A 24296-nucleotide genomic window follows, 5' to 3' on the forward strand; every position below is an offset into this window, starting at 1 on the left:
CAATAATGTTTTCTCACGGTGGTGTATATGTGTTTCTTTACTTTTTCTGTTGTTGTTTCTTTTCTACATTAGCTTAACCAGCTTGAATTTTGTTTGCTTCATATATATACTAGATTTTGTTTGTTCTTTGCTTGTTACAGTGTATTTTGTTTCTTTTCACATGTCTGTTTGGTTTGTGCTATGTTTGTTTTATACGAGTATTGATCTTTTTGTTTTAAATACCATTATTTCATTTGGCATTTAATTATTTAATTTGTGCTTTGTTTGTTTCTTTTGACATTTGCTGGTTCTGTTTGTGCTTCATTTCTTTCATTTGAATATTGTATGGGTTGTAATATTTTAATTTTATAATCATGCTTGTTCTATTTATTTTTTTTCTTGGTTTATTTGAAAGTATTTATTTTGTTTAATTTCCTATTACTGGTGGCAATAACCTTCCCTACTTGTCATTACTAGCTGGATGTATTAAAAGGTCAAATTAATTGACAAATTAACCACACATATATGCTAAAAATCCTATGACTTGAATGGCTACCAATGCAGACATCTTGAAAATGAGCTTACTGTGAGTGTTCTTGAAGATTAGCATTCAGTTCTAGTTCTTCCTCATCAGCAGCTTTAGCAGCCAGGCCTTTCAGAAGTGCACATGCTACAAGGGCTCCAGCTTAATAATAATACAATTAAAACAAGTCATACCTTCAAACAGTATTTACAAACGATTCAGTGTAAAGATTTGCAGTGAAATATGATTACTGATATTCTTTAATGAATTTGTAGAAAAAAAGATTAATGACTAATAATCCATCACATTATTATAATTGTTTTAGAACATAAGAACTTTTTATGGTAAATCTAATATAAAAACTATTAAAATAATCCTAATTTCATATAAATGTCTGTGTATTCAAGAGAAATACTGTGTCTGAGCACATTAAAGCTGGCATAACATCTAAAAACAGATGTCATCTTAAAGGAGAATATAATATTCATCCTCTTTATAATTTCCTCATAAACAATGATGGTTAACATGTAAAACGTGTAATATAACATAAAAATCATATGAACACTGCATGTATTCATTATTTCCTCAATCCACAAAATTACCATGTGAAAAGAAAGATAAATGTACCTTCTTTGTTCTTTGCAGTACTTCTGAGTAGTGAGCAATTCATATACTGACCCTGTGATTATTTCATATCGTTTAAGACATTTTCAAAAATAAGTAAACCTTGTAAAACAGTTCATCATATTTTTAAAGTTCTCTTTTTGATTTAACATGTTTGGCAGTTTGTATCCGAATCAAACAGGAGTCAGCAAGGACAAAAACATGAAAACCATCAGATGTGACCTAAGTACAACATCAAGCCATTGCCTTATTCTGGAAGAGGACAACACAACAATGAAAGAGAAAGTAAAAATATTTAAATAAAGATAAAGATTCACTCCTGTCAGAAATTATGCAGCTTAAATATGGCTAAGCTACTTCAAACAGCATGCATCCTGACATTTTAGCAGCAGTGCTGGAAGACATTACAAATATAAAAACGGAAATTGTCAGTACTCTCAAAGAAAAGTCACAAAAACACATCAGTGAAATAAGTCGGCTTATGAAACTACATGTAAAAGGAAATGCCCAGAGAGAAAATTATAATTTCTAACCCACTCAGAATATAGAAAAAAAACCTACTGTTCCTCAAGCCACAGTGGAAAACTCTCTACCACACAATGTCACAAACAGCAAGAAAGGGTCTTCATATCTGATATCTCACAAATAACAGCTTTAGATTTTGTAATACACTGGATTCTACCAAAGACAGAGAAGAAAAAAATCAAAGAACATGATAATTCCAGAAAAAAAACATCCTCATAATAGGAGACTCCATTATTAAATATGTAAATGAAAGAGGTCTGAAATGTTGGGTTCAAGTTAAGTGTTTACCTGGGGCAGAAACTGGGTCATATATTTGATTATCAACCTTTCTCAATATGACACCATTATAATCAGTGCTGGTAGCAATGATGTAAGTAACAATGTTCATACTGATCAGATTGAAACCGATTTTTATATCATAAACAACATATACCTGGAAAATCCTAACTGCAGTCTTTTATGCAGTGCATGCCCAAGAATTGACATGGACATTCATGAATTGAATGCTCTAATTAAACATCTATGTCAGGAGTGGAATTTAAAAAATGACTGACATTGAACATGATTTGTGACCAAGTCTGGATTAGTTCTGGAACACTTAATGGTGAAAGACAAAATTCATCTAATTAAGAAGGGTTTGTTCCACTCTCTCATTGGAATAAATGAGATTTTCCCCAATACTAAAGGGCAGCCATGATGCCTCTAAAAGGCACAAAAACATAAACTGTTCTAGCCATCATCAGAAATCAGTGAGTTGTTTCTACTGTTTTGAACATGGGCATAATGTGCAATCATGCAGACACACAAATAAAATAGTGTCATGACTGTCTACAATATGGACATAAGGCAAAACACTGCAAAATGTTCCACTCAAATATGCAGTTTTAGGAAAATGGCAATGAAGATGGGGCCAAAGGTTAAACAAACAAACCCATTTTTCCATTAACTTCAAAACATCCTGTAAGAGCTGCCAAATGTAACTGACCTTATGCCAGAACGTAGATCGCTCTGCCTACTGAACATGTGACTTGACAACGTCTTAACCTCTGACAAACATTCTGTCAAAATGGCGGGTGTGATAACATTAAAAGATATACCAGACGATATTGGTGAGCAATATTTGTCATATGAAACAACGAGACAGAGACAGAAAGCAAGAGCATTTATCCATCGCTTGCACTTCGCTAAGTTACATCGGTATGCGGAGAACTCGCCACCACATATCTGGAGAAGTTGCCCCAGAGTGGTTGGAGAAGTCGCCTCAATTGGTTAGAGAAGTCATCCCAAAACTTGTCACCCAAATAACCTTTTTATAACAGAATTAAGTCATCTTTTACGTGATTCATATTTATATTTTTATATATATGCGATCACAAAAGAGATATTAACTAAATTAAAGCAATATCATAGTAATAATTATAAGAACGAAATTAAGTCTGTATATAATCTAATGAATGACAACAGTATAGTGACTAAAAAGGATGATAAGTCAAACACTATTATTATTGTGAATCAAAATAATTATGTTAAAGAAGTTGAACGTCAAAAAGAAATTAAATAAAAAATTTCAACATCCATTAATGAGATTGCTAAAAATAATAATTCTGTATGTGAGGAATTTGATAATTTCCCTCTTAACATAAGTACACATCAAAAATAATAATTCCGTATATGAGGAATCTGATACTTTCCCTCTTAACATACGTACACCTCAATTCTAAATATTACCCAAAATTCATAAAAATCCTGACCATAATTTACCTTTATATTTTCCAGGACGACCCATTATATCAGATTGTAATTCATATACTGAAAACCTATCCAAATTTATTGATAGTGTTTTTTCAACCTTTAATGAAATCACTTCCTTCATACATTAAAGATACAACTACTTTCATTAAAAAGTCGAAGTCTGTCTATTCCACATCTATCTGATAATTTCAATCCTGGTATCATTAGATGTAACATTACTATATACCAACATTCCGCATGCAGATGGTATTGAAGCGTGCAAATATTTTCTTGATAACAATCCTGATAATAGCACACTATCTAACAAAGTTATTTGTAAAATAATAAAAACATATCTTGGAAAATAATTATTTTCAATTTAATAATCCAAATTACATACAGATAATGGGTATTAATATGGCTCCTATATACTCTTCCCTTTCATGAGTGAATTAGAAAAGGATTTTATTCAAAATGAAAAGTTTAATCCATCTCTTTGGTTCAGATTTTTAGATGACATATTTATGATCTGGAAGCATTCAACTGAAGAACTGAAAAAAATTATTGATCGCCTAAATCATTTTCACCCAATGATTAAATTTACTTATACTGCATCTAGTACTTATGTTTCATTTTTAGATGTAAATGTAATAAAAAATATTGATAACACTATCTCTACAAATATTATTAAAATGCATCTAATGATTTGAAGAGCAGAGCAAAAGGGACAGATAACACTTATTTTTCATTAAGTACATAAGTGGAGTTGATAATTTAATAAGTTATTAAGTTGAAGAAAAACAACAATAAATAAAGCCTTAACCATGTGGCTATATCTCAGAATTACTATATATGATCCTTGGGCTGACTTCTCCGAACCGTTGCGAAATTTGTAAATATATACAATAGCCGAGTTGATATCGACAGAAGCAGCTTGTCGGAGGAAAATGGCAGACGTAAACAGTGCATAGAGGTGTGTATAATAGCGCTCGCTGATTGGTCAATCGAGCAGAATGATTGACAATTGGCAATAGGTCAATTCTCCCTGTGATGACAGAAAGTAAACTGATGATACCCTACTGAGTGATGATGTCCATGAAATTACCTCTGGTACAATCCCATTAAGTTGTTGTTGTTGTTGTTGTGGGGTTTAACGCCATTTTTCAGCACACGATAGGCTATGCATGGCGGCCAGTATTAATGGTGGAGGAAGAACCCGGGAAAACCCTGGGAAGAACCACCGACCCACGAGAAGCTACTGGCAAGCTTTTTCACATACCCACATTGGCTGAATCCTAGACTCGAACCCATGCAGACAGAGGTGAGATGGCAGTGATCCGTAACAGAGAGCACTTAAGACCACTCGGAGCCCCCCCATTAAGTTCTTCCATCAATGAAAGTGAAGATAATTTTGTAACTGCTACTGACATAACTGTTGCATGTGCCAAAGAGTCATTGAAAAATCTCCTAAAGAAACAGCTGATAGTCATCAATTTAGGACAATGTATAGAAGAAACTTTGGAGAAATTTCATGGTTCATAAAGTGATAGTGAAAATATTAATTCAGATACTCCATATCATTCATCTCAAAACCATCAAAACTCAGAATTCTCTCAAAATCAGTGGCTTAAGCAAAAAGGTCTCAAAATTTGACATCTGAACATTCATTATCTTTTTCTAAAACTAGATGAAATCAAATTACTTCTTTCAGGAAATAATTCAATAATTGATATTTTTGCTTTTGAACTTAATATTCCTTACTACAGTTTTCAAAGAAAAGACTGGCTTGTCCGAAAGGGTGGTGGACTTCTTGTTTACATTAAGGATGGCATATCTTTCAAACATCAATATGACCTTGGAAATGGAAATAATCTGGCTAGAAATGAGACATACCTAATAATGTCCAAAAACCATTTGTGTTAGGCTGTGTATAGACCACCGAACACTGACAATGCTTGGCATAATACATTTCAAAACAAGCTTGAAACTCTGTATATAGAAAACAGAATTTTAGCAGGTGACTTCAATTACAGTTTACTTTATGATACCAATCAAAGCTGTATTAAAACCATGAATTTCTCGAATTATAATCAGCTAGTTCATGTACCCACTAGGATAACAGAAGTATCTAAAGCACTAATTGATCAAATTTACTTTAACAATGTTAACAATATTATAGAAGTTGCAGTTCCCCAATATTCCATAAGTGATCATTATCCTAATGTTGTACAAGAAAATTAAGTCAAAAAAGTAAAACTTATCATCACAAATATATCAACTATCGAATAATGAAAAGATTCAATTCAAATATTCCTTAAAGAATTGAAAGATATCCCTTGGTCAGTAAATGAATGTTTTGATGACCCATCAGATACTCTTGACATCTGGACAGACATATTTACTGACACCCTGAGCACTCATGCTCGTTTAATTTCAAGAGAGTCAAGCAACAAAATCAACCAAACTGGATTACAGGTGATATACTGAATCCTGTTAAGATAAGGGATAGACTTCATAGATTAAAATATATGGACAATTACAGAATATGGAGAAACAGAGTTAAGTTAATGATTCAAAAGGCAAAGAAAACTTATTATTCCACTGAAATTAGATAGCATTACAAAAAAGAATCCTAGAAAACTCTGGAAAACCTTTAATGACTTGAAAGGCAAATCTGTCAATAACCTGCTATTTACATATATTAGTGATGCAAATGGTGATATTAAGCACAGACCTCTTGAAATTGCAAATGCACTCAATGATTACTTTGTGAATATAAATGAAAAACTTGTGGATTTCAGAACTCCTAGAAGATTCTCCAGTGATGAATTAATTGAACATATTTCTTCAAAACTTAGCAGAGAAGTGTGCTTCAAAATCCCTCAAATAAGCCTTGAATTAATTTTAAATGAATTAGACCAACCTGATGTCACAACAGCAACAGGTCTAGATAATATAATTGCTGAATTCCTAAAACTCTCATCTCAAGTGATTGCACCTTCACTTACTTATATCTTCCATCTAAGTATTTCTACAGGTACTTTTCCAAACAGGCTAAAACTGGCAAAAGTAATTCCAATACATAAGAAGGGAGGTCTTTCTGATATGACTATCTATAGACCTATATCAGTTTTATCATCACTTTCAAAGATATTAGAAAGACATGTTTGTAATGAATTTACCTGGAATCATTTAATTTGCTACATTCATAACAATCAGGCCTCCATGAAGGACATTCATGCCAGACTACACTAACTAGAATTACGATAGATGATTAGTTAAAAGCAATAGATCTAGACAACCTTGTAGGCACAGTGTTTCTTGACCTTTCAAAGGTTTTAACCTTGTAAATCACATAATCCTGCTGGAAAAGCTCAGCATATATAAAGTTAACCATGAAAGAACTTAGTTTCGATCCTATCTTGAAGGCAGACGACAACAAGTTTCTATTTTAAATAAACTTTCAGATAAGAAACTGATAAAGTCAGGTGTATCACAAGGATCAGTTCTTGGACCATTACTCTTTCCGCTGCACATCAATGATTTACCATATCACATTGAGCTATCCACCACCAGCCAAATCAAAAGCCATGATCATAGTTAGTCGAGCAAGAGTAAAAGCTGAGAACAACTATTTCAAAGTAATGATAAAAGGAATGGATATACAAACTACTTGGCATTATGATAGACCACATCTTGTGCTGGAAAAAACAAGTTGATAAGGTTATTAAAAAAGTCAATTCACTGCTTTATCTCTTGAACAGAACAAAATCTTATCTCCTTCAACAACAGTGAAAGATATTCTACAATGCATATATCATGCCACACCTAGAATGTTGTTGTTCTATCTGGAGTAACAGTAGTACATAAAATCAGGAAAAATTACTGACATTTCATAAAAGAGCTGCTTGAGTTATACCTGATGCTGATTTAGATACACCATCAATAAATCTTTTTAAAACCCTACAGTGGCGTGGCTTCCATTTCAGCAGAGAACTATATTTCACAAGGGTTTATTAGTCTATAAATCCTTACATGGTTAAATTTGTTAAAAATGTACATAGGTATGAACTAAAATCCATCTCAAACAACAAGAAGGTATATTTACCTAAAACAAACAAGAGCTTTATAAGAAGAGAGTTGCTTTTTCTGGAGCCAAACTATGGAATTCCATCACTTTATACAAAGTCTGCTGACAGATGAGAAGCTTTTAAAAAGCTTTTTAGTCAACATCTACAGAAACAATCATTTGTATGATTTTCTTTAATTCAGTACTACTACTTTTTACAACACTGTTATCATGTACTCACCAATAATGTTTTACACATGTTCACTACTACCAATTGTATGAATCCTGCATGTATTCATCCTTGAGGCCTTGTTCACATTTTATTGTAGCAGTAGATCAACTGTCAAGTTTTCAACAGAATTTGTTTTCTAAAGACACCTCATCTTGTAAAAGTTGTGCATTATATATAAATAAACACATACAAATGCACAAATGTCATTGTAGAAGGCCTCATGAAAGATTGGTCAGTTGACCAAATGAGCTTCTTCTTTAAATAAAGTCATTATTATTATTATTATTATGATAGACATTAAACTGCTCAATTTGCCCATAAGGACCCCAGCATTATGTAGCATCCCTTGGGTGGTGTAACATGTACTATTAATAAGTACACCATTTTTTATGATTTCATCCATATTTAATACTTATTACAGAAATGCCATGTCATATTAATTTCTTATTTGTTATTGTTTATTTAATTTAAAATACTAGCATGAGTGGAAGCTTGATTGTTTTTGAATTTCTAAAAGGATGACATCCTAATCTGTGTTACCAAAAGTATATTCTTAGTTGAAAAATAATTTTCTACGTTTAAAAAATTGCCTCTTGGTACAAAACCATGACATGTTGTAAAATGTGCCCATATTGCACTTCCCTCAGAAATTTAATTTGTATATAATTTTACTTTCATTTAATTTAAGCATTCAATTAATTATATATATATATATATATATATATATATATATATATATATATATATATATATATATATAAATTTGAGCATTCAATTAATTATATATATATATATATATATATATATATATATATATATGCAAATATGTAAACAACTTATGAAAATTCTTTCCTAATTCATGAAAACTGATGTTTATTGTTTGTTCTTTCTAAAACCCAGAAGTCAGAGTATATACCTAGTTATTATCTGATTAAGTTCTCGAACACATATTAAAATCATATGCTACTAAACAAATTAAATAAGTATATTTTCTATGATATTTGCCATACCTGCTAGAATATTATTCATAATTTCACTTTTCAGATTGTTGCAAAAAGTACTGTATTTTTCCAGTTAGTATATACCCAAATATATTATTTTCTTTCAACCTTTTTATTCCCATTACTTTAAATTTGACAGTTGATATGCTCTATTAATCACTAGGACTGCTGACTGGATTGTGGAACTTTTACTACCTTCTGACAATTTTAGTACATATAAATTTCTTAGTTCATAATTTTTTTAACTGTTAAATGGAATGGCATAGTTAAAATGTACTGGGTTAAGTAATCCATTACTTCTGAAAAGCTAATGACCTGATGAATATCATGTCATTGTTTCTGAAAATCAATCCTTGATATGAAAGAGAACACTTTGATATTTAAAATGTAAACTTAAAACATTCACCATAACATGTGCATGCTTTCATGACACAAGACAATACATCCTTTATTAAATACAATAATTCCCATTTATTAAAATTTTTGTATCAACTGGAAAATCTTCTAACATATTTTAAAGCTGATCTTCTCAGTCTTCTTGATAACATTTCAATCTTAGGATAAAAGGGCTTGGCTCACCAATAGTGGTCATCACAGTACATTTCACTTGTCAATATAACATCTTACTTAACTACATACACAGCAAAAAGTTATGTATCTTGGAGATATATTATAAAAACACATCTTTAACACAATAAATTATTAATGTATTTTTAACTGAAACCATTGTAACCAAGCTATTTGTAATAAATGTTTTTTTTAAATTAACGTCAGACCAAATACTTTGTTAAATTCTAAATGTTCAAGACCATTTGTGTTGATTAATGAAAATTATAAACAGAATATATAAACCAAACTTCATATGCTTCAAGTGTTCAATCTTGACACTTCACCAAAATCAAAAGACCTCTTATACCTATATTTGGTTGAACTGGAACAATTTGAGACAAATAATTAGAAAATCTTGTGTTTCTAATCAGGAACAGAGAAAATTCCAAGTATTTGGTAAGAAAGTGGAAAGCTCCGTTCAAATGAATGTTATATGTGAATCTGTTCAAGAATTTACACATTCAAGGCAGGATTTGGTTGCCATTGCCAAAAATATGCCCCTACATGCTGATATAAAGTACAACCAATATCCATCCAATGTCCACAACAAATTATTACTGCACAAAACTTAAGGTCCAAAGTGATGCCAAATTTTTGAATAAATGGATAAATCCTATACAAATCAATCATTTCAACCTCTAGAGTTATGAGCACTATACAGGTCTAATGGATAAATCCTTTATAAATTAGTTAATCTTCCTAACCGACTTAATGGTAACTCCTGTGTAAATTAGGCAGTTCAACTTCTAAACTGATGTAATGGATTAATCCTGTACAAATTACATGCAGTCAATTCAACCTCCAAATTAATTTAATGGATAAATCCTGTACAAAAAAATTAAGCAGTTCATACTCAAAATTGACTTAATGGATAAATCCCGTGAAATAAATTCGGAAGTTCAACCTCCAAATTGACTTAAGGGATAAATCCTATACAAATTAGGCAGTTCAAACTAAAAGTTGATTTAATGGATAAATCCTGTACAAAAATAAGGCAGCTCAACCTCCAAACTGATGAATACAAAAATGATTGGGCACTGCTAGTTGCTCTAAAACTATTTATGGTTGATTTTATGCTTATTTTATTCCTTTCCAAAAAGAATATTTCAAAAACATGAATTTTAAGAAATATTTTAAGGTGGCTTTCATAATTACATTATATTGCTTTCAACTAATAATCAAAATATATAAAATATTAATTAGAAATAAAAATTTCAAATTTGGCAATAAAATTTTTCAGAAATTTGACAAAACTTACCAATCTGGTTTTCAGACATTTTCCATAACATTTTGGCCATCTCTTGTCTGTTGAAGAGAATAGCCCAAAGGAAAAGCTCTTTTTCTGGGTGTTCAAAGTCATGTGTGCTGCTCTTGTTGTTATTCAACTTGCTAGTGTCCTCTAGAAGCAATAAAAGTAAAACTACCAATTCTAAATAATGAAATTAAAAAAAATAGTAATTTAAGAATTACAAGTCCAAAATTTTAACTTGATCTGTGGAATACTGTGAATTAACTATTATTCATGATGAGCCAATATTCATGGATTTCATGTTTTTACAAGACATAAATTTAAACACTGAATGAATCATTAACATTCTGTGGAAACCATAGAACCCCATCTCCAATCCATGTACTCAAGTACAGTCAGAAGTTACATATGACTGCAAAACAATGAAAACTGAAACTTGAGAGAATTTTTTTAACTCACTCAAAATGAATAAAACTGGAATGAAAAATGTTTAATAAACAATCTCTTTTTTCTCATCTGCACTATATTCACTGACATATTTTCTGATGATTAACTATTACATACTTTAATAACTTCACACACACACGTACACACACACTATTTGGTCAAAACTTGCTACAGATTCCTTGATTATACATTATTTGCATACTTGCCATACTATGCTGTGCGGCATGAAAAACACGATTTTGGACTCCTAAAACCCACACCAAGGTCAAGTTTTGAAAAACATTAAATCTTAGCTGCAAATTTTATTTTCAACAAAAATACAATTTCTTGACCACCATGAAATAATTATGTCTGTAATCAGTATGTATGAATAGCAAACAATCCTGCTCAAAGCTCAGCTAAACCTATCCTTGGGGCATACAGCTAATAACAGGGGCAATTTTTAAAGGTATGGTGGTCTGAGATAAGAAAGAAAAAAAAACACATTTGAGAGATTACTTAATTGTCAAAAAATAGCAAGACCTGCTAGGCAGTGCTGTCCAACCCGCGGCCCATGGGTGCATTTTAAATGGCCTGCCAGAGCTCGTGCATCTGCATAGTCGTTGCTTTTCAGTTTTCTGTTGCGGCCCTCGGCTTCAAGAAAAACATTTTTCATTGGCCCATGGTGTCAAAAAGGTTGGACAGCACTGTGCCAGGGTGATATGTTGAGTCAAAATCTGCTGTGTAGAGTCCATCTATCTAATCAACAAAGCTATTTGATAAATCAATATCATTGCTGTAATCTTGTAATAAATACGACTGGCTGACCTGGTGTCAGGATAATGAGACTGGGTGAGACATCATGCTACATTTCTGCAGCATGATGCCCCAGTTCTAGACATCACCTTAAACTTTAACACTACAGACATCGTAGTGATATGACTGAATGTTTTTAAAAGCTATGCTAAAAATCCAAAACACATACACCCACACTGTGAATCCCATGGTTGTCAGAAAGTAGTTGATAGTGCAACTTTATGGACAGTGTTACAAGATTATACACATGTACTTTAATAAACAATTAGCTTAGTGTCCTTGGCTGTGTCACCTCCCTTTGATGTTAGGGTAGGTGGCTGATCTTGACTGGCATTTGATTTGTACTCATACAGGTAGTAGTATTGTTTTAACCATTGAAGCAACTACCATTTGTTGTCAGCATAGTCTGTGTTTTTAGTATTCTTAATTGAGGTATCTGTAGAAGTTAATCCACAAAATTAAATAACATAGATGCAAACTTTGGCTGCTAAAACTATGAACTTTTTTTAGTTAAAAAAGCATGAAAATAAGGATGCTACAGCATGTAATGTAAACTGTCTGCCTTATCATACAGATTAAAATGTCTCAAAAATCTTTAAAGTTTTCATTAATTCCACTATATGGAATTTTATTGCCTACATTTATATCTTTTACTGACGCTTTATTTTTATGGAAAAAATATTAAAAACTTGCCCATTATTTTAACAGTATTTTGTTTCAATAAAATACAGAAGAACTTCAACAGCTCCAAAATCCAAAGAACATAAAAAAAACACAGTTCAAGGCATACAAATTTGAGTCAATGCGGTCCAGGGTACTGAAGCAAACTGAAAAGTAAATAAGGTTCTACTCTAAGAGGATGACAATATGTAATATCACCCTCACAGCAATCTTGTATTTCACTATTACATAGGGCCTTAAAATAATGATGGTCAAAGGTTCAGAAATTTATCTTTTTCATATGCAGATCTGTCAAATCTTACCAATACTAGTCCATCAGACCATTTAACATTTTTGCATTGTTCTTACAACTTGAACAATATGTTCTGTTTAATCTTTGAAATATCTCAAAACATCTTAAGAGTAAAATGATGCAAGCAGCAGTCAGTTGTTTGATTGTGTGACTTCTAGCACATTGCTGGAAATCATCAAATTTAGCATGCAATATGCAGAACACAAATCTAAATTTGATCTTTGTCAATCAAATGTTTGTCTTTCCTCAACTCAGCTAAGAACAAGCATCCACTTTTTTGTTTGACTGAATTTTGCAGAGCAGATTTAGTTGTTCTACCAATGCTGGCTCATGTTGTCTTTGGCAGTGTAGGGACCAATGATCCTGGAAAAGTGTGTTAGAAACAACCTTTTCAAGCCTTATTACAGAATATCATTTGTCAGCAAACCTTAAGCAAATGTAAATAGCCAAAGTACAGACATAAATTAACTATGCACACATCTTTCAGTGAATGGTTTCGAATAAACTCTCTGTCATAAATGCTGAAGCAATGCACCCATTGTTGTATATATTGCATTTAAATGAAGGTAACAGAGGATAAAGCTTAAAAGAAATTAACATGAGGTATAAAATCTATCACATATTCTGCTTGTCTTCTCATGCATGGAAAATCAATATATTTTCACATGCAATATATTTTCACATGCATGGAAAATCAATATATATTCTCATGCATGGAAAATCAATACATTTCCTCATGCACGGAAATCAATACATTTTCTCATGCAGGGAAAGTCAATATATTTTACTAATTTTACTAGTTCTGACTTTCTTCTCAGAGTTTCATGACTTCTGGTCTATACAAAAATTATTTGCAAAAGTTCCAAGCTGTACTCACCTCAACATGGTTGCAGGTTGATAAGCTATTTCAATGCATTGTACCAAATATTAGCAAGCTCCATCAATAAATGTAATCACTCGTATTTCATTTCAAAGTTCATTTGCAAATGGAATATGCCTTTACCCAAGTAAAATGGGTATTGTTACACACTACTGGTTAGTCTGACATGATTTTAATTGGTGTCAACCTGTGGAATATGTTAACTGGGCAAAGTCCAGGAACAGCCCTTTGTTATGCCCAAATACAGAGACTGATACAAATCAGAGCCTATGGTTATCAAAAATGTCTGCTACTACTGAAAGATCTGTCTATCCATGTATATCTAAGTAATAAATCAGTATTCTTCATTTTCATTCACATAAAATAAATAAATATGTACTACATTACCAAAATGCTGGTTCTCCCTTGTAAAACTTGCCTAATAGAAGGTAATCTTTTGCTTAAAACAGCAAAATTCTTGCCTCTATTATAAACACTGTATGCTGACTTTATACTATTCTTAATTTATCAGACAAAGTTCTTCATAATGAATGATCTCCCAAGCACCTACCAGATGTGTGGTGGGCCTGAGAATGCTGCTGATTTCCTTCAGCCTTTTTCTCCTCCTCATGGTTCCCTGGAAACCATCTTTGTTCTGATTTTCTACTATCCACAGTAAATTTGTTATCTGAAAATATATTAACATTTTGAATTGAAAATATAGAAGCATATTTCAATTCAATCCATACAGTTACACTGTTCATGTTATGAAAAGTTTGTAAAGAAATAAGGTCAATTCATTGCAAGTTTCTTGTCCTTCCATGAAACTCTGCCTCATATCTGCACTGCATGAGAATTCTGACTTTGGTCCAAAGTGAAAACACCAAGATGTCCTTGACAGTTGCTTTATTGAGGATGATTGCTTTGGAATTTCCATGATGGCATACTTGCTCATGTCATGGATGAGAGTGAGTTATCCAAACCATTCTCAGTCACTAATGGAGTCAAGCCAGACTGTTTGATGGCCCCAACCCTCTTCAGCATGATGTTCTCTGCCATATTCTTCAATACGATTTCCACTGCATCAGTGGCCTACTGGCTAGAGCGTCTGCCTCAGATGTGGGAGGTCGTGGGTTTGATCCCAAGCCGAGTGATACCAAAGACTTATACAAATGGTACTGACAGCTACCTTGCTTGGTACTCAGCATTAAGAGGTTAGTGTTAGGACTGGTCGGCCTGGTGTCAGGATAATTTTACTGGGTGGGACATCATGCTTCGGAATGATGCCCCAGTGCTAGACATCACAATAAGCTGCTACAATGCAGACACCGTAGCAATATGACTGAAAAATCGTTAAAGCTGCAAGACTTGGACAGATACAGACAGAGCTTGGAGGGCAATTTAGAATCAAACATAATCAACAGGACAAAACAAATGAGACAGGAAACAATTCAACTAAACAGAAAGGGAGAGTTCTCTGATCACAAATGTGAAATTTGAGGTCAAATAAACATAGTCAGTTATACATTCAATAGGAGAGAGAATTATGAAACATAAAAAAATCATAACTGTTCAGCATGACTATATGAACTCATCTGGGTGCTGGCCACCTTCCAGAATCACCCTGCTTGTCGGTTGGAGTTGACTTGTACATCAACACTCCATTCCTTCTGGTCTTTGCTCTATGTTCACATGTGGATTCTTTAATCCACCAGGGATTCTTTCTATTCACTGTGGAATCTTTCTATCCAACATTCTGAAATGCTATTTCCCATTAATATAAGACAATGCATCTAGATTTCTGTTTTTTCATAACTCCCTTGAATGAACTAACATTACATCTCTTGTCCCCTTCAGAATTTAGCTATACTGTATAACAAATGCTAACTGCTAACATGGCTCCAGGACACAACCTTGCATACCATAGCATAATCTGGGTTATATAGCGTTTCATTAAAGTAACTTAATGTATTTCCCTAATACATCCAGCCACCATTACAAACTGATCAAAAGCATAGTCTGCTCTTGCCTCATACTAATTAACCCCCTATAGATACATGCACACATACGGTTGACAATAAAAAGCCAAATGTTCCCTACTGTTGCTCCAATGCTGATACACAAATTCATAGGTGAAGAGAATACACATTTTAGTTATACAAATTAATTAAACAAGATTCATTTCTTGTCTTTACTTATGCTAACTAATAATTAAGTGGCATAAACATCCTATGGATCTAATAATAATCAATTTTCAGCATACATATTTCATATCACTTAAGAAAAATTCAATCAATTACCTTATGTCTTGCATCAAAGAAATGCAACATATGAAATTGTTTGAATACATGATTCATATAACATTCAAGACAAATTCAAACAATTATCTTCAGGATTATATCAACGAACATGGTACCTTGCTCTCATTTCCCTTTTTACAGAATCGTCTCCACTGCACATTCCTTAGACCTTTTTACTAGAAAATACTTGCTTTACTACTCGAAGTCAAGACTTCTTGCTGAGTGCAGAAAAATGCAGACTGACAAATTTTGTGGGATAATACATTTATAAAACTCAAAACTCCATCTCAGAAACAAACCCCAGATTTATCTTATGCAATCAAGATTTTAGGTTTATTTAAGTGCCATAATTAACACATGCCCAACCAGGGTTTGGAATCTTCCACATTATTCCTGATTTCCTGAATGAAATGATCTTGGCAAAGGTTCAGCTTATGACAAGTATTTCAGAAAGTACAAATGCTGTTTCTGCACCATTTCAACCCTTGACATTTTTTATAAACAACCAAAGCTTAACCAGATAATTTGACATAGTTATTACAAGGAAAACATTAAAGATCAATCATGTCCCCACAAGACTGATCAAAGCATCATATCCTTACCCCTGCCTTGGATTTAATTCCATGTCAGACAACATACATCAACTTAAAATGACTATATGTCACAATGACATCTGCAATGTTTGCTCAATTATGAGTTACAAATACATCTACAAAATTCACAATACTAGTAATCTTCAGCATTAACAGATTTTAACATTTAACAGAACCTTTTCTTTCAAGCATTTTACATGGTTGAAGTTTTCAGAAAGTTTTTTGGAGAATGTTTCAGCCAATGCATTCAAATGATCTAGTAGTGTAGTGACCAATTTATTCTATTTTTAAGATGCTTGATAGAGTTTTTATTTTTGCCAATGATTGGACAGGCCAAAAATAATATATATATGAATGACATGCATCAGCCATGAATCCTACCTGTGCAAAGATGAACCACATGCATTGACCAGTATAATGGTAGGGATAGGTGGGCAATTTTGAATGAGCATAATAAATATGATAGAATTACCTAAGGGAAATACACATCAAATCTGACCAAAGAAACACTAATGCATTTGATGAGAAAATAGGACCTGCTTTTCCCAAATGTGGCTAAATTGGCAGAAGTGCAGACTCTTTTCCAAGAGTCACAAGTTCAATACCTGCCCTGGCCAGCCCACATTGGCTGCCTATGTGTGTCCTTGGGAAAGGTCCCTGCCTCCCATTTCCTTGACAAGATATATCTAAATAGTGTACAGAAAGTGCCATTAAGAACCAAACAACAATAACAGCACCCTTCCAGGCATACACACAAATTAGCTAATTTTAAAAATGTCCTTTGTTTTGCAATATCTGATATCCATGAAAATAAATGAATTCCAGTATATGTGGTATTTTAATTCCTTTCTGATAATCTTTCACTAATTTTTGCTTATGTTTGAGGTTCTCTTTGAAATCATTACCAAAAGAACTCACCACTATAAAGATTCATGGATTCATCTCCAAGCAGATGAACCATGATCTTGCCAACTGAATTCAACAAATCAGGTTTAGGATGAAATTTCTCTGGTTGTTTATGGAAAATGTAGGCTGTCCAGGATTGCTGAAAATAAAAATGATATTAACTTACTAATACAGGTAATAGATCAGCATGCTCTAGCAAACTGTGTCCCAGTTTCTAATGCTTCTAAACTGGACTAATTACTCATACTTCCCATAATATGACATATCATGTGAAAACACGATTTTTATCTCCCAAAGACCCAGAGACCATTGTATTTGGAAAAATATTATTTTCAATAATAATCTTTGGAGAAAAAAAATACATTCTGAACACCAGTATACATGTCAGGAACATGTAGTCTCTGTAAAGAGTTAAAAGTCCTGTTCAGAGCCTACGTAAAGCTATCTTCCTGAAAGTTTATACAAATGAATATCAATAGGTCAATTACAAGACAAGACAGAGATAAGCAACAACCATTTCAGCCAACTGACTGAGAATAACTAGGATGATACAATGTCAAATCCTTTGAACACTGCTCACTGGTTAATTTGCAGAGGTAAAGTACACAAAGCTGAACAACCCAATTTGTTAAGTACAATCATAGAGATGTGTGTTGAAGAACAAATAAAGTTATTACATACCAATTCCTTTTGTGAAAGTGTTTAAGCCATTATTAAAGATTATTGGCAAGTATGAGATCATTAGCAACTTTTTTAAAATTAAGATATTACTCCATATATAAAATGCAAAACATGCTTATTTTGGTAGTCAGCATAGTGTACAAGTATGATATATTGTTTAAGACAAATATCAAAATGCAGCTAAGAAAAATATAAGTCTCATAAAAATGAACAAGGTTCATCAAAACTACATTTCAGAACTCCTGCATGGAATTTGACTTTGTGGAGCACTGCATCAAGGGAAGCATTGAACATACCAGTACTGCAAACAGTATATCAAAGTTAATCATTATGGAGTTTAAGACATAGCAACGAAACACAGCATGTTTGCTTCTCCCTCCCTCACAGCGATGAAGATGCAGAAAGATCATTTTCTGTGCTGAGAAAATTCAATAAGGTCCTCAGGGTTATTTTGAACAACATCCAGTCTCAAATGAGTGCCAAGATGAACATAAATGACACCTTTATTACTTTCAAACCTCTGCCACCCCCCCCCCACTACTGCCACTGACAGCAGCAAAACCGGCATCTAATCAATGGTTTTCAAGACATTAACTTCGTATATATATATATATATATATATTTGTTTTGTTGAATTACAATAGAGCAATACATGTAGGTTGTTTAGTGCTGAGGCAATAAATGTGCCCACAAATATATATATATATATATATATATATATATATATATATATATATATATATATATATATATATATATATATATATATTTGTGTGTGTGTGTGAACAGTCACCTCCTGTAATTTCATCTTCACCTGTAGTCTCCTCAGACTGAAGAGCTTGCCTGTATCTAATGTCATAGTCACAGAAGGGATCAGTAACATAGCAAAAGGCATCATACAGGGGTTGATGCCAAAGCACAGCCCTGCTTGAATCAACTGGTGACTGGGAATAGTTCAGATGACTCATCATCATCCAAAACATAAGCATTTTGCCATCATGGAATTGCCAAACCAACATGATGACCACGGGGCAACCAAATTTTGCCAAGAGCTTTCCCAAGGCCTCTAAGACTGACTGTGTCAGAAGCTTTTGTCAGGTCGATATTTGTTGTATATCGGTTGGAATTCTGTTCTGAGCATTTCTCCTGGTGTTGGCAAGCTGCAAACACCATGTTTGTAGTCCTTCACCCTTTTCTGAAGCAACACTAGCTCCCCTTCATTGACATGACGCACAAGACACAGCACAATTCTAGTAAGTATTTTGATGGCTATGCACAGCAGATACCCTGATGGTTGCAGAGATGCTGCAGGATTTTAACTAAAGGAAGGGGTTCCCCCCTTGTTACAAAAATAACGGGTAGTATAAAAAAAAGAGTGGAGGAGGTAACAGTCACAATTCAATATATACCTGGCACTTCATTATCTCTCTCTTTTCCAGACCCACTCTATTAAAATCAAATGTTTTAAAAGTTGCCTCTAGTTGTATTAGCATTAATATACTGTTTCTGAGCTTAATCTGAACCTTTTCTGTTGGTGAATATTGTTCTGTGCCAAGATGCTACTTCACAGTCTGCTGTCTTAAGGGGCAAGCTTGAACAAGTTGGGAAACTGTTCTTTATGGTTATGTACAATTTTCCACAGCTCATAAGTTTTGTCATTTGGATACTTCTGCTCCAAAAAAAGATTTTTCACTAATGTAAGCTCTGCCAAAGTCTCACTTTCATAAATTAGTGCTTTGCCAGATTTCTTGTCTGCTCCGTAATGGTATATTAGGGTTTCAACTCCATCAATGCCAGAGTGTCCTTTATATGACAGAGGTATTTTCATCAAATAAATATCTTACTTTATAATTTCATTTTAGATACTTATTTATTCAATTTATCTTAAACCTTATATGGCTATATAGTTTTGTAGCACTAGATTCCATATGGCTAAATTGTTTGAGGAAAGAAATGAAAATTGCCTCCTCCTTTCAAATTGTCTGTCTTTTAATTAGGCCTGGTATTCTCCTTTTCTATATTTAATTTTGAAATACTGCTGTACATCTGACTCCTATTCAACATTTTCAGGTCCAAAATCACTCACTGGTATCTTCATTAACACATTCATAGCTCCAATAATCTGATATACTTCCTAACTATACATATTATTTTCATTGTCACTATCATCAGCCATTACTTGCCGAATAAAATCATCATCTGAAAATGAACCATGTTGGGAAGCAGCCATTTTGGTGTTCTAGGTAGCCCATATTTTAAATAAAGATTTGTAAAACATACTTGATGAAAGGTTCAACTGACAGAATGCTTGCTCCAGGGACCAATGTGCCAATCAAATTTAGCTGAACAACTATTCATGTCAAGCCAAGGAACCCAGATGTGTAAACAGTTGCCTACCTGAAAAGAGACAGATGCTGTACCAAGTGCTACAATTACCTCTACCGGCAGCATGACTATGACTTGTGTCACAACAAGGACTTTGTGGGTTAAGTTAAATAAAAAACTGTATACTGCGCAGAGTACATTTTTATATGTGTGACTTTAAATTAATTTGTGGGAGTTCTCGTGCATCACTGCTCTCCAAGTGTGTAAATTTGTTCAAATTTTGCAAGATTCACACATCCTAGCAGCATCTATGGTTGTCAGAGGATTGTCTGTTGCATCTCGGTTTGTACAAGCAGATGCTGGATGCATCCTTGTGCTCCTGGGGTACAGTTCCCTGACTTGCCATTGATTGGAAGAGTTCATTAAGTTTCTCTGCCATGCATAAGCTTTTGGTTTTGTAGGCTTATGCTGGCATAGCATCTGCTCCAGCAGATCAAATGCTTTCATGGTTTCAGTCAGTGCTGGAGGATCAGCAGTGTCATGTGTTATTTTCACTTGGGACAATTGATCAATTGCATCTTCACTGATAGACAATAATAATAATAATAATGGCTTTATTTAAAGAAGCTCATAGCAGATGATGCTGAACTTGACCATAAAGCAGATATCAAGGTCATGGATTCCATTAAATCTCTTTTAAAAATACTCATAAACTTATTTCACTAAATTTAAGTTTTATGAGCTGATTTTACAACAAAATATTGCTCATAATACAAACTCATTCCAACAAGGTTTTGCTCATAATATAAACCCATGATAACACAGTCCTCCTGATAATATAAACCACTGAAGATCTTTCTAATGATAAAATTACTTTATGAGCAGTGTTTCTCATGATAACAAGCCATTACAACACAGTTCTCCTTATAATGTAAACCCTTTCCAAGTCTTTCCCATTAATAAAATACCTTTATTAATATAATCCTGCTAATAATTATAACCCATTATAGAACAATCTGCCTCAATGTACCCCAATGCAAGGCAGTAAAAAACACATTTAATCTCTCATGAATGGTATTTTACTGAGGTATCAGTGTATTATGAAGTTGGTCATAATGTGGAGGTATGTTTTTTCTTCCCACTTACCTGTATGTATATCATCAAGTTTCTTAACATTTGAGCACTGCTGTCAGAATAGTCCAATAGAGACTGAAAGAAATTAGAAATGTAATACATTCTAAAAATATTGTACAAGAAAATCACTGCAAAAATTACTAAATATAAAGCTGACCTTAGAATGAGCATTGTGTTATGAATTCCATGCTGTAGTCCTTTAAAACCTGCAACAGTAATGAGTTTGGGTAACATAAAACTTAAATTATTTGACATCATAAATAATTGCAAATTATTTTTGTTATATCTTTGCTAGCTATGGTTTTGATATGTCAACCTATCTACGCCCTGATGGATCAAACTGATATTTTGGTGCTTTGGGTCTTTCAAGCAACTATATCCAATCGAAGTTGCTCTTACATTTATCATTGTCACTGTCAGCAATATGGCAACCTGTCTCCACCATTTTCAGCCAATTTACAATGCACTGCTGTATTACACTATTATTTGGCTAGTTGGCATTACTTACTAAGGGAGGTAACTTGTGAATCCGATAGATGTTGCATGTGAAAAGCACTGAAATAATGGATTGATCCACCTAGGGTGTAGATAGGTTAACATATTGGAACCTTGATTAGTTTTTCTTAAAACTTCAATCAAATAGTTCATATGTTTGGTGGTTTTGAGGTTAAAAGCATGAAACAAAAGATCTAGATGATTTCAGTTTATTTGCCTAGTTTACCCCAAACTGGATCAGAAATAGTCTGAAATGGGGGATCCAAACCCACTATCCAAGAAAAGCCATTCAAGTCTGATTTCTGCCTTGGCAAGCAGATGACCTTTTAGTATTTTTGTTGCTAAAAAGAAGTCATAAAAAGTGGTGGAAAAAATCTTTTTTAGCTTGGAAGGCCTGGACTTCTATGAGCCAGATGTAGCCTCCTAACAAACTGAATACCCATTTTAAATTTCAAATTTACCATCAGAATTGAGATAAAAAACCAACACAAATGCCAAAAATTCTGTGCAACAGTTTTGCATTTAGCTTCTTCAGGCATGAAATGTTTTGAAAGAAACAGATGACGTCTTTTATTTTAAAATAACAATTACGTCATTATGTAACATCATAAATGATATGCATCATAATAACAATTATATATATATATATATATATATATATATATATATATATATATATATATGTATGACAGGATCTAAAGGATACAGGAGTCTCTAATGAAACCTGACTCAGTAAAATAATGAAGTAAAATAGTGACAAATAGTCATACATATAATAATATTGTTATAAAAGATATACAATAAATAAATTTAAAAAAAAGAAAAAAAACATGTTACACAAACACTTCAACAAGTTTCTGGGAGAATGAATAATCATTGCTTTCATATAAAAAAAATTATAGAGTTTTCCTCTACTATTTCAACACACTTCAATACCAAAATCACTCTCTACTCGATTTTTCTTTCATGCCAAATAGATATTGTGCATGGTGACATGGTGACTCATAAAAGAAACTTATTGGATTCATAAGTTAGATACTTTGTGTCCTAATGGTCTTAATGCCAATACACTATATAAAATTGTATTAAATTTTTATTGATATATTGTATATCCTTCATAAGAATATAATTTTACATATGAAAAGTCTCTACTTTATTTTATTATTTTAGAAATTTACCATCAGACATATCTGTTACCAATAACTTTTTGTCAGAGCATAACATTCTATTGTAATGAATGTCATAGTGGTGACAGTTGTTGATATTTGACCCACCCACCCCAATTCTGCAGACTAAAGTTTTGCAAATCCCATGAAAAGACTGAGAAAAAAAGACCTCATTCTATGGTTTAGGTATGGACACTCAGTGTTACATAACACTTTCAAGATTATCCAAAGTTTACTATCCTTGGCAAGCAAGAATGTACTTACACATTTATATAAGTTCCAGAGTGTGTGTATAGTGAGGAACCTGCTGAATGATACACCACAGTCAAGAAACAGCTGAATAAAATCCACTTTGTCCTGCACCAGTGCTGTGAACATGGCCTGATACAGGAAATGTTCCTTTTCCTGTAAAAACAAAACAAGCAAACAACTACTCTTACAACAGTAACTTTCACCCAAATTAAAGATATTTTCATGTGTTAATAATACCAGATACATTTCACTGTATGGTCCAACAAACACCACTTGTCACAAGAAACTGACAAAGGAACACTAGTCAAGTCAGCTTCTGAGATTCACTAACAAGGGCATTATCTTAGCTAAAGTGCATACAGAAGCTAATCTAAAGAGAGCAACATAAAATCTATTGAAACAAAAATGTAAAAAAATTAAACACTTAGGTTAATCTAGGGTGTGAACATGCATACACACACACAAATGGATGCCAAAGTGATAGCCATGTGGAGTATCAGCTAAGATGGGATTGGCAAATTCTGATGTTTTGTGGTAACATGTGACAAAGTACTGAATATGTGGACTGAATTCAGAAAATAATTGTTCTGGTCTGATTTTGCTTCCGACTTTGAAGATTAAGCGAATCAAGTCAAGTGCGATTCATATCTCCATCAACTACTTCCCACACCCTTAATCCCTAGGTGTGAGTCACTTAATTAAGTCAGACAAAATCAACCATCAAAGAGGTTTGTCATATATGGACAAACTGGATATTTGTTATGATCAAATCTTTTAAAATCAGTAACATTTTTTAAATAAACAATATATGAACATATCCAAGCCAAA

General features: G+C 33.1%; 1 protein-coding gene across 1 annotated transcript in view; it reads right to left on the reverse strand.

Annotated features, from left to right (window-relative positions):
* LOC149803618 (transient receptor potential cation channel subfamily M member-like 2) overlaps positions 1–24296 on the reverse strand; it is a 185715-nt gene that overhangs the window by 95920 nt on the left and 65499 nt on the right. Inside the window, exons 10-15 of the mRNA XM_089953967.1 lie at positions 23481–23621; positions 21556–21630; positions 17428–17560; positions 14188–14304; positions 10552–10692; positions 565–664 (exon numbers count right to left, since the gene is read on the reverse strand). Coding sequence (XP_089810093.1) covers positions 565–664; positions 10552–10692; positions 14188–14304; positions 17428–17560; positions 21556–21630; positions 23481–23621 — 707 coding nt within the window. The remainder of the gene's footprint in view (positions 1–564; positions 665–10551; positions 10693–14187; positions 14305–17427; positions 17561–21555; positions 21631–23480; positions 23622–24296) is intronic.

Source organism: Sinohyriopsis cumingii, chromosome 3 (genome assembly GCF_028554795.1).
Source record: "Sinohyriopsis cumingii isolate HCF-2022 chromosome 3, ASM2855479v2, whole genome shotgun sequence".
NCBI lineage: Eukaryota > Metazoa > Mollusca > Bivalvia > Unionida > Unionidae > Sinohyriopsis > Sinohyriopsis cumingii.